At 45.3% G+C, this 15714-nt stretch overlaps 1 protein-coding gene across 1 annotated transcript in view; it reads left to right on the top strand.

Moving 5' to 3' along the window:
* The first annotated feature begins 10754 nt into the window (after positions 1 to 10754).
* Positions 10755 to 15714, top strand: part of ZSWIM6 (zinc finger SWIM-type containing 6) — a 212778-nt gene continuing 207818 nt past the window's right edge. Inside the window, exon 1 of the mRNA XM_072605559.1 lies at positions 10755 to 11712. Within this exon, the coding sequence (XP_072461660.1) occupies positions 10962 to 11712 (751 nt within the window). The 5' untranslated portion in view covers positions 10755 to 10961. The remainder of the gene's footprint in view (positions 11713 to 15714) is intronic.

Genomic DNA, 15714 nt, shown 5'->3' with positions numbered 1-15714 from the left:
ATCTTGGTGGTGATGTCAAGCAGGCTTCTGGAGATGTGGTAGTGGAGTTCAAGAGAGCCATAAAAGCTGGATATATCAATTTGAGATTCATTTGCACAGATACAATAGTTAAATCCATTGGGAGCTGATGAGATAAACCAAGAGGGTATATAAAGAGAAGCAGACAGAGTATATATAAACATGGTGACAAGACAGAGGATGAACCTGCAGAAGATTGGTCCAGTAGATAGGAATAAAACTGACAAAGCAGTGTTATAAAACCTGGTCAGGAGAGGTTATTCAGAAGAAGGGAGCGGTGGGTTGGTGATCAACAGCGTCAAACACTGCAAAGAAGGCAAGAAGCATGTGGCCTAAGCAAAGGCCATTGAACTGAGCAATTCACAGATGACTAGTGACCTTCGAGAAGGAAGTTTCAGTCTAGGGTAGGGACAGAAGCCAAATTGCAAAGGATTGAGAAGCGGCAACTGAGAAAATGGAGGTAAGAAGATAAGTATAAACATACCTTTCCTGGGATCTAGGCTGTGAAAGATTGGACAAATTTAACACAATAGCTTAAGAGGATGGTATAATCAATACATGTATGGTCAAGTGAAGGTTTGTTTTTTTTTTAAGGATGAGGCAATCTGGGCATGTATGAAGAATCAAATGAAAAAATGCCTGGAGGAAACAGAAGGGTATAGGCTCTAGGGCACAAATGGAGGAGGCAGCAGGTTGGTGTTAGCATGAAGAAGAGACATCTTATTTTCTGAACCCGGAGCAAAGAAAGAGAAGGTGGGAGATGGGGTGGTCCTGAGGTGATTGGAAAAGTAGAATTGGGGAGGAGAGAGTTTGCAATGGATGGCCCCTATGATTTGAGCTTTAAATCTATGATCCTCTGGCTCCATCCCTAATTATAATAGATACATATGGCAGTTTAAGATTTATAAAGTGCTTTCTACTCATTGGATTCTCAGGATAACCAATGTGAAGTACGCACTCTCATGGTATTTCCTATTTTACATTTTAAGAAACTTGTGTCTTCAAGAGATTCACACAAGTGAATTCCAGAGGTCCTAACTGAGTCCAGTGCTTTTTGCATTACACCACATTAAATTCTCTTGGATCCTGTATGGATAAAAAGTTTATTCTTCCCTAGTGGATTCTTCCTCCTGCTGGAAATCATGTTCAGGTCTCCCCTATCCAAAACACTGTCTCCCTCCAATCCAAATCCTTCCAAACTTTCTTATTCACATCTCTTCTCTTAAGCTGCAGTTCAGTCTTTCTCCTTCCATTTACTGACAAAATTCTAGAAAGAGTAGCCTACCCTCATTTCTTTTACTATGTTACTAACCACTCAATTCTTATTCCCTTAGTATCAAGCTTCAGTTCATGCCAATTCACTGAAAGAGGGGAGGAGAGCAGTCTAAAGACAGTGTCTTGAGTACCACCTTCATGTAGGACATAGGACTAAATAGATTTTGGGAGAAGAGTTAATACAGTAAATAGAAGAGCCTGAGAATTGATTCAATGTCATCAATGACTTCTGAACAGCCAAAGCCACTCACCATTTTCTTAGTTATCATCAGCCATGGAGTATTTGATGCAATCAACTAGTTCACCATGATCCTAATATTTCTCCCCTTGACTGGCTTAACATTGTACCCTCTGGGCTTTTCTCTGAGGCTTCTCTGTTTCCTGTAACTATTCTTCTTCCTACTTTTGTCTCCTATATGAAGGTGTTCCCCAAGATACTGTCCTTAGCCTTCTCATATTTCTTTTCATCTCCTCTCTCCCTGTGTTGTCTCTCTTACCAATCTCATCCATTTTTGTGACTTCAGCTATTGCCTTGGTGTTGGTCAAATTCAAATGCTCCAGCCCTGACCTCTCTCTAGTCTTGTATTCCAGCTGCTTTTTAGAAATCTCCATTTCAGTCCAGCTGGCAACTCAAGCTCAATATGTCCCAAACTGAGCTCCACCTCCCAATATCCCTATTTCTATAACAAACAACATTACTATTCTCCTAGTCATCAACTCAGACCCTTGGAGTTAATTTTTGACACTTGCTAACTCCTCATCCCTAATTCAGTTGCTAAACAAGTCCCATCAGCTTCATACTGGAAGTGTTCTATAGCTAGTTTGTCTTTTCCATGTCCCTAGTTATCTGCTTCAGAACTTTATTACCTCTCACCTAGACTACTACAATGGCCTCCTACCCTACATTTCCCCTCTTTCCCTTTCAGTTTTTTATCCTTTTTACTGTGTCCCACATAGGGAAACCAAAGTATATTTCCTAATTCTGCCTTTGAAGCTTATTATCTGCATGACCTGGGACAAATCACGTAACCTTCTTGGGCCTTTTCTCATCTATACAATGAAATGTGTGAACAAAATGTCTTTGGGGTCTGTTCTAGCTCTTGACTTAGTTATGATCATACTACCTCCCAGTTCCAGAAACTTAACTGTATTGCCTAACCACATTCACTCTACATTCCTTTATCTGGCATTCAATGGTGCCTCACAATCTGCTTTCCTATCATCTCATTCTTTCACTGCAACAGTCTTCATTCCAGACAAACTGAACTACTCACTATTTCATGAAAATGACCTATGCTTTTTTTTGTCCCTGTGCCTTCCCTCACAATTGTTATCTGTCACCATGATGCTTTCCTCCCATATCTCTGTTGATATGTGTGTGTTTGTCCTTCGTTGCCGAAGAAGACCATGCCATCAGAGAAATGATGACATGACTTGCACTTGACTTTGTTTTGAGTGAGGGAGAACTGTGCAGGTCACCAGCCTCACTTCTCCTCCAGAGCCACCTGAATCCAGTGACCAGATATTCATCAATATGACTGGAGATGACCCAGGATAAGGCAATTGGGGTTAAGTGACCTGCCCAAGGTCGCACAGCCAGTGAGTGGCAAGTGTCTGAGGTGAGATTTGAACTCAGGTCCTTCTGACTCCTGCACTAGTGCTCTATCCACTGCACCACCTAGCTGCCCCTCTGTTGATATGCTAATCTTTAAAACATAACTGCAAGGTCAACTACTCTTCAAAAGCTCAGGTTTTCTCCCTCCTTAGAAGTCTTCAGGATTTTGCAACTCGTACGTATTCATTGTATACTATTTTTGTATTATGATCATTTGTCTTATTTCTTACGTTGTAAGCTTCTTGAAAACAACAGCCAGGTTTTTTATCTTTGCATCTCCTTTAGTATTTAGCAAACTGTGGTGCTTTGCACAATGGTAGAAAATTAATAAATGTTTGTTGAATTGGATTAAGGTGAAGACAATAGGTATGTAGAAACAGAGTAGGTTGGTTGAAGCTTCCCAAATAACACAAATTATTAGTAGGTTTTAAAATTGAATATAGTTATTACCATGATCCCAAAGTAAAGATCCTGAAAGAAACTAGACCAGACCCAAAGGATAACAGTTGATGGACAGGTCTCTGCTGAGAAAATATTTACATTCTTTTTTGGTTATTGCACTTTTATTCATTTCCCAAAGTTTTTAGTCACACCCATTGTCAGAGTCTTTGTGTACACATGCAACATCAAGTGTGGGAACAAAGAAAAGAACTCCACCAAATACACATTTCAATCCCTGAAAAGTGAAATGCTAGGATGGTATAACCTCAATTAGAGGATGGAAAAAGACATTTAAGTGTATTTAAGCACGATCCCTTCAAGTCTGACCTTCTGAAGCATCTTCTCCTTCATCTCCATGTGTCAGTAATAATTCATTGATCGATGTGGTATGTTGGAAGGGTGCCTAAGAGGAAAAGTAATAAGGGGGTCAAATAGTTCATGTTGAAAACATTAAACTACATTTAATGATGGAACAGGGAGCCAGAATTTCATACAGTAGCACATTTGCCTTCAATGTAGTTTTTGGTAGTTGAAAATACTTCTTCACATATAGTTGGCAATGTTGAGCTCTCCCCAGTCTTGAATTAATGATAAACTGTAAAGAACATTTTTTTTCATACTACCATAGTGGATAATATTACCATCTCAACTTATGGGATATCATTGTTTCCTGTTCCCATGGCAACCAGAGGACTTTAAATTGCCAAAAGTTGAGAGACATTTTTGATTAAGGCCAGAAATAAGTTAACAAAAGACAAATGTTTCAAACAGAATGCATGACAGTGTGGTAAAGTTTTTGACATTTGTTTGGGAAGATTTTCTTGTTATGCCTTTGCTTGGGAATAATGCAGTGATTTCCGTCATGTAGCAGTAATAGCTTCACACCACTCTGCCATGTGTTCCAAGAGCAGATTTTGTGCTTTTCTCGAAAGGGATGGACCGATTGGCCTTGGCAGCAATCAAATATAATGTAGGCTTTTGGAAACAACTTTCCTGGCACACCTTGATATTAACCCTGTCTAGGATGCCAGTGCAGTTAAGCTAGTGGTGAGCTAAGCCTCGTAGAAACATACAGCAGATTCTCTGTTATGCTGTAAAGCTCAGGATCTGGGTTAATCAAATATTCTGGTTAATAGCTGCCACATATGTTACACATTGATTATCAGGTATAGCACAGAATATGATAGGATATTTTCAACACTAAAACTACACTGTAAATTCACTTGTATTTGATCATTCAGAAGGTACTTTAAGGTCTTGCACTGCCACCATAGGCACAAATGATTACTGAGTAATATATTTTATCTATTCAGTTTCAGCTATACAGCAACCTCACCCTACCCAAAAAAGCATCTAAGAACTATAAATGAAGACAGAAAAATCAGAGACAAAAAATGGAACCACAAAATCCACCAACTTATACAGCATGCAAATGATTAATAGGAGAGTATCTCAGATCCTAAATTCAGGATCTTTTTATTCCTATTTTACACACAGTTTAAACTTCTTTGGTTGCTTAGTTCCTAAGCTCGTAGGAGATTCTACACATCAGAATACAAGGGGAGGAAGCAACACTGATAACTGGCAAAAGTGATGGTTAGCACCAAAGACAAAGATAGAAAATTTATAAAGATCAGACACAGGAACTCACCCTTCCCCCCCCGCATTCTTCCTCCCCAACCAAAAGCCTATAACACAATATGGGGTTATTTGGTATAGGGGAAAAAAAGGCCCAAAAGGGTTGATGCTAGTAAAAGTATAGTAGGAGGCAGCAAGAGGCTGTGGAAAAAGCCCTGAACTAGGAGTCAGAAGACTTGACTCTTCTGCTCAGTGGCCATGTGACCTTGGTCAGGTCAGTGTAATATCTCCTGACATCATATACAAAATATGGAGATTGAAATAGATAATCATTTTGATCTCTTTCAAATTTAATATTCCATGACTATAATCCTCAGTTATCTGGAAAATTCAGATATAGAGGACTCATTGATAGATACATATCTATCAATATTCCTTAGGTCCACAAAAGTGCTGGATAATTTTTGAGGTAAAATGACAAGTAAACCAACTTCCATGATGGATCTTACTCCATTTTTGTGAGATCTCTAATTTGGTATTTGAATCCAACTCTTTAGTATCTAAGATTTTCATGTCACCATAACTATGTTGCTTGTCCTTGATAGAGAATTCCTGACTAAAGTAAAATAGTGTAGATAATTCAATATCCTGGTAACATAAAATTTTATAGCAAATATAGGCTTTATTCAGCCATGATAGGTCCCCTAACATGTCTTGATTTTCCATTTTTTTCTTTATCACATGGGGAAAAGTGTAAAGAAGACATTTGATCATTTTGGAAAAGGTTCATGTTATCTGTTTATGAAGCAATTTTCTGGAAGACATTCTCTTCTCCAAATATATCCTTTTTATATATTGGAGTCACTCTTGTCTCCCTGGAGGATGTGTTCATAGAGCAGTATTAATTTCTTAAATGTGTTTCTATTGTATCTGCTGACATACCAGAGATATCTGAAAAGAGGGTACTGTTGATTGATGGACCTTTTAGGGAATCATTAGTTTTCTTAATTATGATTCTGCCTTGGTGTCATTATAATTCAGAGTCTGAATGTGGGAAGCATTTTTTTCCCCCAATTGACAAAGGTAAATAAAAATTTAAATAAAGATCTCCACATAATTTGACTAAATAGTTTCCCTTCAATCAACAAGCTTTCTTTACTTTTTTTTTTTTGATGGTGAAAACCCAAATAAAATGCTCACTAAAACTGTATAGTTATTACATGAAGCTATGGAGGAAAAAGCTAAATATGAATCATTAGTTTGGCATTTCCTATCTTTTAGTTAATACTGTGAAGGAAAAATCCAGGTTTTCAAATTGTTTTGAATATCAATTTAACATGCCATTTCTGAGGAGGTTTTGATTTGATGAAACAATGCAGTTTTGCACATAACAGAATAATAGAATAAACTGTCAGTTCATATACTATGAAAATGGTAGCCAGAAGTTATATATTAAAATATTTTTTTGCTAAAAGTTAAACAGGGCAGATATTTAACATCAGTATTTTAAACAGAACATAGAATTTTAGCATTGGAGGCAGGAAATATTTGTGCTACAGTTGTAAAATGTTCTTTTATTAAAGATTGCCATTTTTTGTTAGCTTACAACTTCATGTATTTTCCTTTTTGTTAGAAATGTTTCAAATTGTGATGGAAGGCTAAAAAATTTACTTCCTCATTTTCCAGGCGTGAAGAAAATGTGATTTGGGCAAAACATAATTTGACTTAATTAAAAAATCTAAACATCGAAAACCTCAAGCCTAGAAAAATAAACTCTCTATAGGAAAACTTGTTTGGAATGAAAACTGTCTGAATATACATTTTATTCACAATTGAATTTTAAAATCAGTAGCTTCATTATTATGACCCAGTTTTGAAATTAGTTAAGGCAAACATTTACTGTTATAAAACACTGAAGAAAGTTGAAATAGGGTTTTCTCCCTCATTGTGAAAGGAGACTGTTTGTACAGGTTGTTGGATTAACCGTTTGGAATTGATTATTTGAACTAAATGACTAATTGGACTGATTATCCCCTGTCACTTGTTCCATGTCACAATTTACTGTTTAGATTGGATTTTCAATTGAAACAAGTTATTTTGACATTGTATAGACCCTGCCCTGTTGAGCTGTATTATATTCAGTTCGTCATCTTTTTAATCCACATGTCCAGAAGAACTGCGTAATGATGATTTTGGAGGACATAATTATGTCCTAGGTAGTCTTGTATCTTGCCTTTCCTTTAAACAGTGTATTTCCAACCAGTTGACAGGATTCAATTCTACAAGTATTTATTATTTTAGACATTGTGCTCAGCTAACAGTTAATTTACTTTCTAAGGCACTGTGCTAAGTTATAGAGACACAAAGAAAAAGTAACAGAAAAAGCTGCCCACAAGGAGCTTACATACTAATGACATTTAACACCTGGGGTAAGCCAAATACACAAAAGCATCTTTTATAGGGAATTTCAACCAAATTACCTAGCTGTTAACACTAATCTAGCCTGACAAAGAAGTAGATGGTGGTGAGGAAGGGGGCACAAGTGTGTGTGATATTTGCAAGTAGCAATTTTTGGATAGTTTGGCTTTCCCAACCACAGTTTCCCTATTCCTTGGGATTCTTTTTTTTTTCTTTCTAATAACAAAATATTAATTTGAAAGAGGCAGCCTGCAGTAGTGGGTTTTGAAATCAAAGGATATGGGATTTGAATCTTAGGCTCTTGGCTTACTGCTTGACTGACCTTGAGTGAGTCCATATATCTTTGATGGGCCTGTTTCCTCATTTGGAAAACCAGGAGAAAGGGGGGGAGGTCAGACTGATAATCTTTGAGGTTCCTTTAAACTTTAATCCTAAAATCATCTCATGAGCTAGGTTACTACCTTGGAACTATGAAGAAAGGTCAGTTACTTAGCTTTTCCACTTTTAATTCTTTGCTTTAAAAATAAATAATCGTGGGAGCCAAGACAGACTTAGTTATGATTCTTTTACCTTCTTTAAACAAAACTTTGGGTCCTTCCTATTTCTTCCTTGATGTGCTTTCTTAATTTAGGTTTTAGGGAGTTCTGCTTATATAGCTTGCTACATACAGCTGAGATTCTCCCTGCTCCTGAAAACACCACCCAACTTCTGGAATATGATGTTATGTTCGTGAGTCAGTGATTATGAGGAGCTGCATATTTTCTGCACTTTGATTCCTTCCATTGCCTGACGGAAAACACAGGAGAACGAAGAGAGAAGAGGAACTCCGTTTTGGTCCCTGGGGGGAGGGGCTTGGGAAAGGGCAATTACAAGTAATTTAGTTACGATTTCTATGAACACCAGAACAACATTTTAAACACCCTAGAAGAATGACATCTGGGACAAGTATCAGCCAAATATGACATACTGTCACTTATTTCTTCTTTAGCTCATGGGTGTAACCAACCTCCAGGGACAGAACAGAATTTTGCATGTTAGACTAATAGCTTGAAAAAAGTCTATTTGTTATCACCGCCCCCCACCCCCCTCCACCAGCCTTCCCCCTTCATCTCTTTCCGGCATCCTTACTGTTTTTTGAAGATCTAAAAATAGAACACAAACAAAAACAGACTTTTAAAAACCTGTAAACTTCCCATCCTCATTTCCTCACTAAGATCTTTATGACTTCTGTCCTTTTCTCCATGCACTTAAGAGGTGCCCGGAAAAATAGCAAACTGACTTAGAAACATCTCGTCACTACAATTTTCCTAGCTAGTAAGGAAGTCATGGAAATTCTTCCTGTATTAGGGTCCCTGGGGTCCTGTAGCCTTGGAGCTTGTGAAAACATGCTAGAGGGAGGAAGAAAAGATCTGGAGCCGGAGGTCACCCAAATCTTAGACCCAAGCAAGTACAGAAAGAAGTCCGAAATCAACCGGGTTTTTAAAAAATAAAGGAAGAAACGACCAAATGCAGACCTATCCCTTTAAATCCAGGCAGCTCAGTGGGAGGGTGGCTTATCAGCCAATAACATTAGGGAATACAAAGTGTCAAAGAAGATACACTGTATCTTCAATGATAACTACAGTATCAGTAACACTATTTACAGTAAATCAGAATGTGGGTCAAAGTGTACTGACGTCTCCAGCGCGGTAATTAAGCCCGAGGCTTTGACCCAGATTTGGCTGCGTTCTTTGGTGCGCTTGGTGGGGATCGGCAGCTCCCTTTCATTCTCTTTGCTTCTTTCACTCGCCCTTTGCGGGTTCTCTTTCTATCCGCACCCCGCGTTTCTCCCGTTTCTTTTCTCCTCCCCTCGCCGCCGGGCAAGTCCGGCTTCCTAACTGTTTCACTCTCCCTTTCTCTAGAATGATGAGCGGGCTGCTCTCCCCATCCCCCGGCTAGGAGGAGTTTGTGTATTGAATGTAAGATAGGAGGAGCCGCGCGGTGACAGTGTGCAGCCTCTCCCAGTGTGTGTCCTCTGCATCCCCCCACCCCGGCCCCGGGCCAGCCTCCGGTGGTTGGGCTTAGAGCCCTCGGAGGTGGGGTGGGGGAGGGTACCTCCCGGGGGCTGGGATGATCCCTCCGTCTCCTGACGCTGCGGCTTAGCTGTCACTAACCCTTCCTAGATTTTCGAAGCGGAATTCCGGTAACATCCTCTCTCTCCGCGTGTACACAAAGGTGTTTTTAAACTCACTTCCCAGCTCTCATTTCCCCGCAGGAGCTGGAAATAGGCGCAGCGCTTGTCCTCCTCCCGAAGCCCGCCACGGAGCCGAGGTCTCGGTCTCTCTCTCTCTCCCAGTCCCTCTCTCCCGGTCCCTATCTCTTTCCCTCGGGTAGAGAGGCGAAGGTATTTAAAGTTACTAGGCTCTTTTCCAAAGCATTTAAATCCCCCAGTCCCTCGGCGCCGAGGGGAAGGGAGTGTCCACAACAGCCCTAAGTTAAGGGGACGTGAATCGGAGGTGGGTGGGGGGGGTCAGGGCTGGGGGAGGGGAGTGGGAGGGGGTAATGACTGAGCTTTCTCGGCAACACCCTCGGTCCGGACACCCGAGTCTGCGCTGACCCGGAGGGGGGACTGGCTTTTTAAGAGCTTTGCAGATCTTAAGGGCACTTGACCCGTGGCCCGCTCGCCAATCCCAGCTCCTGCCAGTCCTCTTCCTCCGCTCTCTGTCCAGCGCCTCCCGGGAACAGAGAGACCGATGCAAGAGCTGCCGGAGCCGGAGCCGCCCCGCGCGGCCAAGCTCACCTCCCCGGTCTGGGAGCCCGAAGGAAGGGGGGGCGACCGTGCGGCCTCCTGCCCCCTTCTCGTTCCCTTCTGGCTTGGCTGCCCCGGGTGGAGGAGGGGGCGGGGGAGTTCCCAGCTGCCGGGTCTGGAGGGGAAGCAGGCGCACCGCCTCCCCCCCTCCGCCCCCCCCCCCCCCGGGGCTCCTCGCCGCATTTCTTTGTTTTGAAAGCGCCTCCTCCGCCCAGAGGCTTTTCCCGGGGCAGGCGGTCTCTAGCAGCGGGGGTGGGACTTAGCCAAAGGCTCCGCCCCCCATTTTCTCCCGGACACCTCCTCCCCACACCTCCATTCCCGTTCTCCTTGTTTCCTTCCTCCTCCTTCTTTTCCCCCTCTTTCTCTTCCCCCTCCTGCTCTCCCCACCTCTCCCCTTCCCTCCCCCGACGCTGCCCCCGAGGCGCGTCTGCACTTGTTTGACATCAAAAAGAGGTTGTGCATTCGAGGTTGGGGGGGAAAGCGAAGGAGAGGGGGAGAACGGACACACCCACGGCCTCCGGTCCCGCCCCTTCCCGCGGGAACCCCGCCTGAACCCCCGCCCTCCTACGTCACAGCAGGTTGACATTCTACCAACCCACCCCAACTACCAACCCGCGCCGCCCGAGCAGTCGACGCCACCACCGCCAACGCCCCCCTCTGGGGGGTCCATGGCTGGCTCTATTTATGTTTCGGCCCGGTGATTTGCATAAGCCCCGCCCTCCTCCCTTAAGTTGCCATGAACTCACCCCGCCCCTCTCTCCCCAGCCTCCTCCTCCTCGCGGGGAAGGCCCCACCTCCTCTGCCCCTACAAGGAGCGACTAGCCCTAGATGGCGGCGTGGCGTCGCGGCGGCGTGTGCGTGTCGCGCTTCCTCGTGCCGTTTATAGGGTCCCGGCACTTCCGCTGTGGGGTTAGAAGCTGCGCGGTCATGGCGGAGCGCGGACAGCAGCCTCCTCCAGCGAAACGGCTCTGCTGCCGGCCCGGAGGCGGCGGAGGCGGCGGCAGCAGCGGCGGCGGCGGCGGCAGCGGCAGCAGCGGCGGCGGCGGGGGTAGCGGCTACAACTCCGCCTGCCGGCCGGGCCAGCGAGCGGGCGGCGCCGCTGTGTGTGGGGGCGGCTCGGCGCTGGGGCTGCTACCGCTCGGGAAGACCCAGAGCCCGGAGTCGCTGCTGGACATCGCGGCGCGGAAGGTGGCCGAGAAGTGGCCGTTCCAGCGGGTGGAGGAGCGCTTCGAGCGGATCCCGGAGCCCGTGCAGCGCCGGATCGTCTACTGGTCCTTCCCTCGAAGCGAGCGGGAGATCTGCATGTACTCGTCCTTCAACACCGGGGGCGGCGCCGGCGGCGGCGGTGGAGACGAGAGCGGCGGCGGAGGCGGCGGCGGCGGCGGCGGCGTCTCCTCGTCCTCGTCCAACTCGGCCGCCGCCGCCGCCGCCGCTGCCGCCGCCGCCGCCGCCGCCGCCTCCGCCGGGGCGGCCGTGGGGGCCGGCGGGGCCGGGGACAGCGGCGACGAGACCCGGCTGCCTTTCCGCCGGGGCATCGCGCTGCTGGAGAGCGGCTGCGTCGATAACGTCCTGCAAGTCGGTGAGTCACAGGACAGCTATGCCATTCACTCCCCGTCCGCCCGTCCGTCGGTCCGTTCGCCCGTCCGTCCTGCCCCCCCCCCCCCGCCCTCACATCAGCCTGCCTCTCCGTCTGCCTGCTTCTTCCCCAGCCCCCTCCTCGTGCAGGCGCCCCCCGCCCCCAGCCTCGTCTCCATCCTGTCCCCTCGAATGGATCCAGACGATAAGAAAAAGGCTGCACTTCCTCTTGGCCACCCCTCTCCCGGAGCCCGCACCCCAGCTCCGGACCTCTTGTGCACGCACACGCACCCCGCCCCCTCCCTCAGTTTTCCCCGAGATCGGGGCAGCACGAGTGGGAAATGAATCAGCAAGAAGCGCCCCACTCGGGGGGGCTGCGTGCTGTTGGCTCTTTCTCCTCTGCTCTCACTCGCGGAAGGGGCCGAGGAGGGCTCTCCGTAGGCGCGGGGTGTCTGGACAAAGAGGCCGGTGGTGGGGCAGCGGCACCCCCGGCGCGGTGCGGGGTGCGTGTGTGCGCGTCGGGGGGGCCCGGGCTGCCGCAGACAATGCAGCGGGCAGGCTGCTCCCGGGGCGGCTGCCGGGCTGTCCGTTCTTTCTTTCTCTGCCCCCCTCCTCCTCCTCCGCTCTCCTTCCCCCCAGCGATTTCAGGGGAGGGGGGATCCCTGGCCAGGCTCCGGGGGCCGCCGCGGGTGAGCGGGGGGATGGCGGGCCGGCCCGGGGCTGCTGCGGACGGACGAGGCGAGGCTCCGCCGCCTGCTCTTCTCCAGAACCGGCAGCCCGAGCGGGCGGGGGGCGAGGTGGACCCTCACACGCGCACACACGCACACACACACGCACACGCTCGCTCGCTGCCCCTGGTCGCCTTTCTTTCACTCTTGTCGTTTAAAGGCCCCCGAATCGGTCAGAGTGTGTCCCGTAAACAAACAGGTCGGAAGATCCCTCCTCCATTGCCGTTGCAGACGGCTGTCGGGGTGTGGGGGATCCTGGATCGGGGTGCGTCGGGGCGGCCCCCGCACGGACGCCCCACTTGGCTCTGGGGTCCGGGCCCCGCCGGTGCTCCCCAGCGCGGCGGGGCAGGTCCTCCCGGGGGAGGCGAGGCGGGGCGTCTGACACTTTGTTCTCCGGGGTGTGTGTCCTTTTCAGCGTTCTGTCACCCTTCGGAGGGGGGAGCAAACAAAAGCGGCTCTTGATTTCTTTTCAGCGCTTGTAAAATAGGAGAGGTTTGACAAAGGCAGGAGGGCTTGGGATTTCCAGCTACGCAGCCCCTTTCTCTGACCGTCCCTGGGAGACCCTTTTAAAGTCCGAGGTGGAGAAAAGCCTTTTCTCTGCCCCCTCCCCGCTCCGTCCGGCGCTGTTCCTGTTCAGTGGACGGAGGCTTGGAGAGCTGGAGTCCCGGCCTCCCGCTCCTAAATAATAGAGACGTTTTTCCTTCTTTTGTCGTGGCTTCCATGAAGTGGCAGGGGCTAAAGGCTATCAAGGAAACCTGGATAGGGTTCGCACTTTTTGTCTTCTCTTTGGAGTGTAACTTTTTATTTTATTTTAGTATTTAATGCCTTTCACGCCAAGAAAATTCAGTTTTGTTGTAAGCCCTGTAGGCTGTAGGTGATGAAGTGGAATTCTAATGCGATCTGCAAATGTGAATTTCTGCTTGCCCATTTATTTTCCGCAGGCTGCCTCCTAGGTTGCCTTCTTCGAAGGCTCCGTCCTTGCTGCCTTGGGCGTTTGGGGCTCTCTAGCCTGGTTGGATGCAGTTAACGTTCTCTCAGATTTTACTTTTTACCTGTTTTCTGCCGGTTTGAAAAGGTGGCAGTACCTCTCTGGTTTCCCAAGGGTGGCAGAGAAGCTCTGAGTTGGGTTTTTTTTAAGTCTTGGCTGGCAATGTTGAGGGTTTTTTTTTTTTTTTTGCCTGTGCTTGACTCTGCTTGCAAGCAATGAGGAATGACAGGAGTGCACATAGGGAGGGTTTCTTGGCTGATTGCATTTAAGCGAGGAATTCACTGTGAAAATAAAGCCAAGGGGCGATAAATAAAAGATGCAATCTTCTGTAGGAGACAGACACACAGCGTGGGCTTTGCCTGCTTTCAGCAGTGGAAAGAGGCCTTGGTGAGTAGTTGTAAAAGAAAATAGCAACTTTTTTGTGTAGTCTCTAAAGGGGAGGGGGCCATTGAGTGATTTTGGCAGCAGTAGATGTGAAGAAATGTTATGCATTTAATACAGCTCAAGTGCTGACCACCACCTCTGGAATACTTAATACATTCCAAACAAGGACTGTACAAATTGTGGAAAATGTTTTTTTTCTCCTTCTGAATTGTGCCAATTTCCTTAACTTCTAAGTTGTATTACTTGTTGTGCCAGTCAGGTTTGAGATCTTGGGCTACTGTGCATCTTGACAGTTAGCAGTATGAAATAGAAACTTGATATCACTTTGGGTGGGGGACTAAGAGAGCAGGTTAATGATCGAATTCAATTTAAGTTATGGTGTGGCTCACGTTTAAGCATACGCATGATAAATAAGGAATATTTGTCAAGGTGAGTGTTTCTGTTGTGGAACTTGTTCTCACCTTCAATTGCAAAGCCAGTTTAAAGAGCTTAGTTCTTTTACTGGAGGAGGTAAAGATTGAAACCATTTTTAGATAAAAAATTCTAAATTGATTTTACATTTATGTAACAGTGGTGACTAAACAAAACAAATTTAAGTTACATGCAGGAATGTTGATAGAATTTTCCTGTATTTTTAATTCAGAGTTATACAATAGGATATATATGTTTAAGGAAGAATTTCACTTAGTTGTAGGAATTGAGTGATGAATTTTCTATGTAAAAGAAACCTGTTATTTGGTGTAATGCACTGAATTTACTATGAGACTTAAATAAGAAATTCCGTTGTTATCTGAATCAGTGGTCAAGGTTTTTTTTTTTGTGCTGAAGTTTCATGCATTTATCAAACAATCAAAAAAGTTAAAATTTTTATCTTTTGAATTTAATATTATCAGATGTGTAGTACTTAAAGCAAAATAGTTCATCATCTGGTTATAGAAAAGTAATTAAAAAGACCTAAATTGTTTTACAAAACAACCCCATACTTTGAGTTCTTTTAAATTGGAGAAAGTGTCAAAGTTGGGAAGACCTGTGTTCAAATTCTACTTTACTTTCTTAGCTGTGTGTGGGCTGTGGGCAAGTCTCTTAATTTTGTTAGGCCTCAGTTTCCTGACTTGTAGAATGGGGGGAGATAGCACCTCCTTCTTCGAGTTGTTGTGACATAGGTATTCAAAGTCTGCATAAGACTTAAACTATAGAAATGCCAGCTATTCTTATGAAATGCTCTCTTGAAGGCTTTTAAACAGAGATATCATGACTGCTGTTAAATAACTGATACAGAAATTTTAAAAATCTGAGTAATCCCTGCTTCTTTTCTTCCTCAGAAGGTATAGATCCTTCTTATTCAGAAATCACAGTTTTGATTTGTGTCGGACCTGCAGATTAAGCTCCAAGATCAGAGTTTATGGCCTCCCCCTCCTTTTTCCCCCCAGAAGAGAATGAAGAACATCAATCCTTAATTGAAGTTATTTACTTGACAGTCTTTAAATAGGGACAGTGGATAGTGCTCTGAGTGCTAGAAGTATGGGAGATGTGGAGTACAAGCTCCGGCTCTTTATTAGCTGTGTGACCCTGGGCAGGTAGGTCACTTACCTTTTATATGCTTAGGGAATTTAATTACCAAAAAGTTAATGAACTGAAACAGACAATACCTCTAAGTCTTAATAATTTAAGATATGATTCTCTTTTAGGTGGGACACTTTTGTAAGAAGATTGACTCTAGAAGTATTTAAATAAATGTGACCTGTTTATTGCTGACTGTTAACATTAACCTTGAAACCCCGTGTTCCATAGATAGCATTAATAGTTATTTTGACACAAACTTTGTCTTCAGTAATAAAACACTCTGTTGCGGATGATATGTGAGAACACTGAATCCTAAAATTAACCAGATTTGTATTTTCATTGC

The sequence above is a fragment of the Notamacropus eugenii genome, chromosome 4, assembly GCF_028372415.1.
Source record: "Notamacropus eugenii isolate mMacEug1 chromosome 4, mMacEug1.pri_v2, whole genome shotgun sequence".
NCBI lineage: Eukaryota > Metazoa > Chordata > Mammalia > Diprotodontia > Macropodidae > Notamacropus > Notamacropus eugenii.
This window is presented reverse-complemented; position numbering and strand designations above follow the sequence as displayed.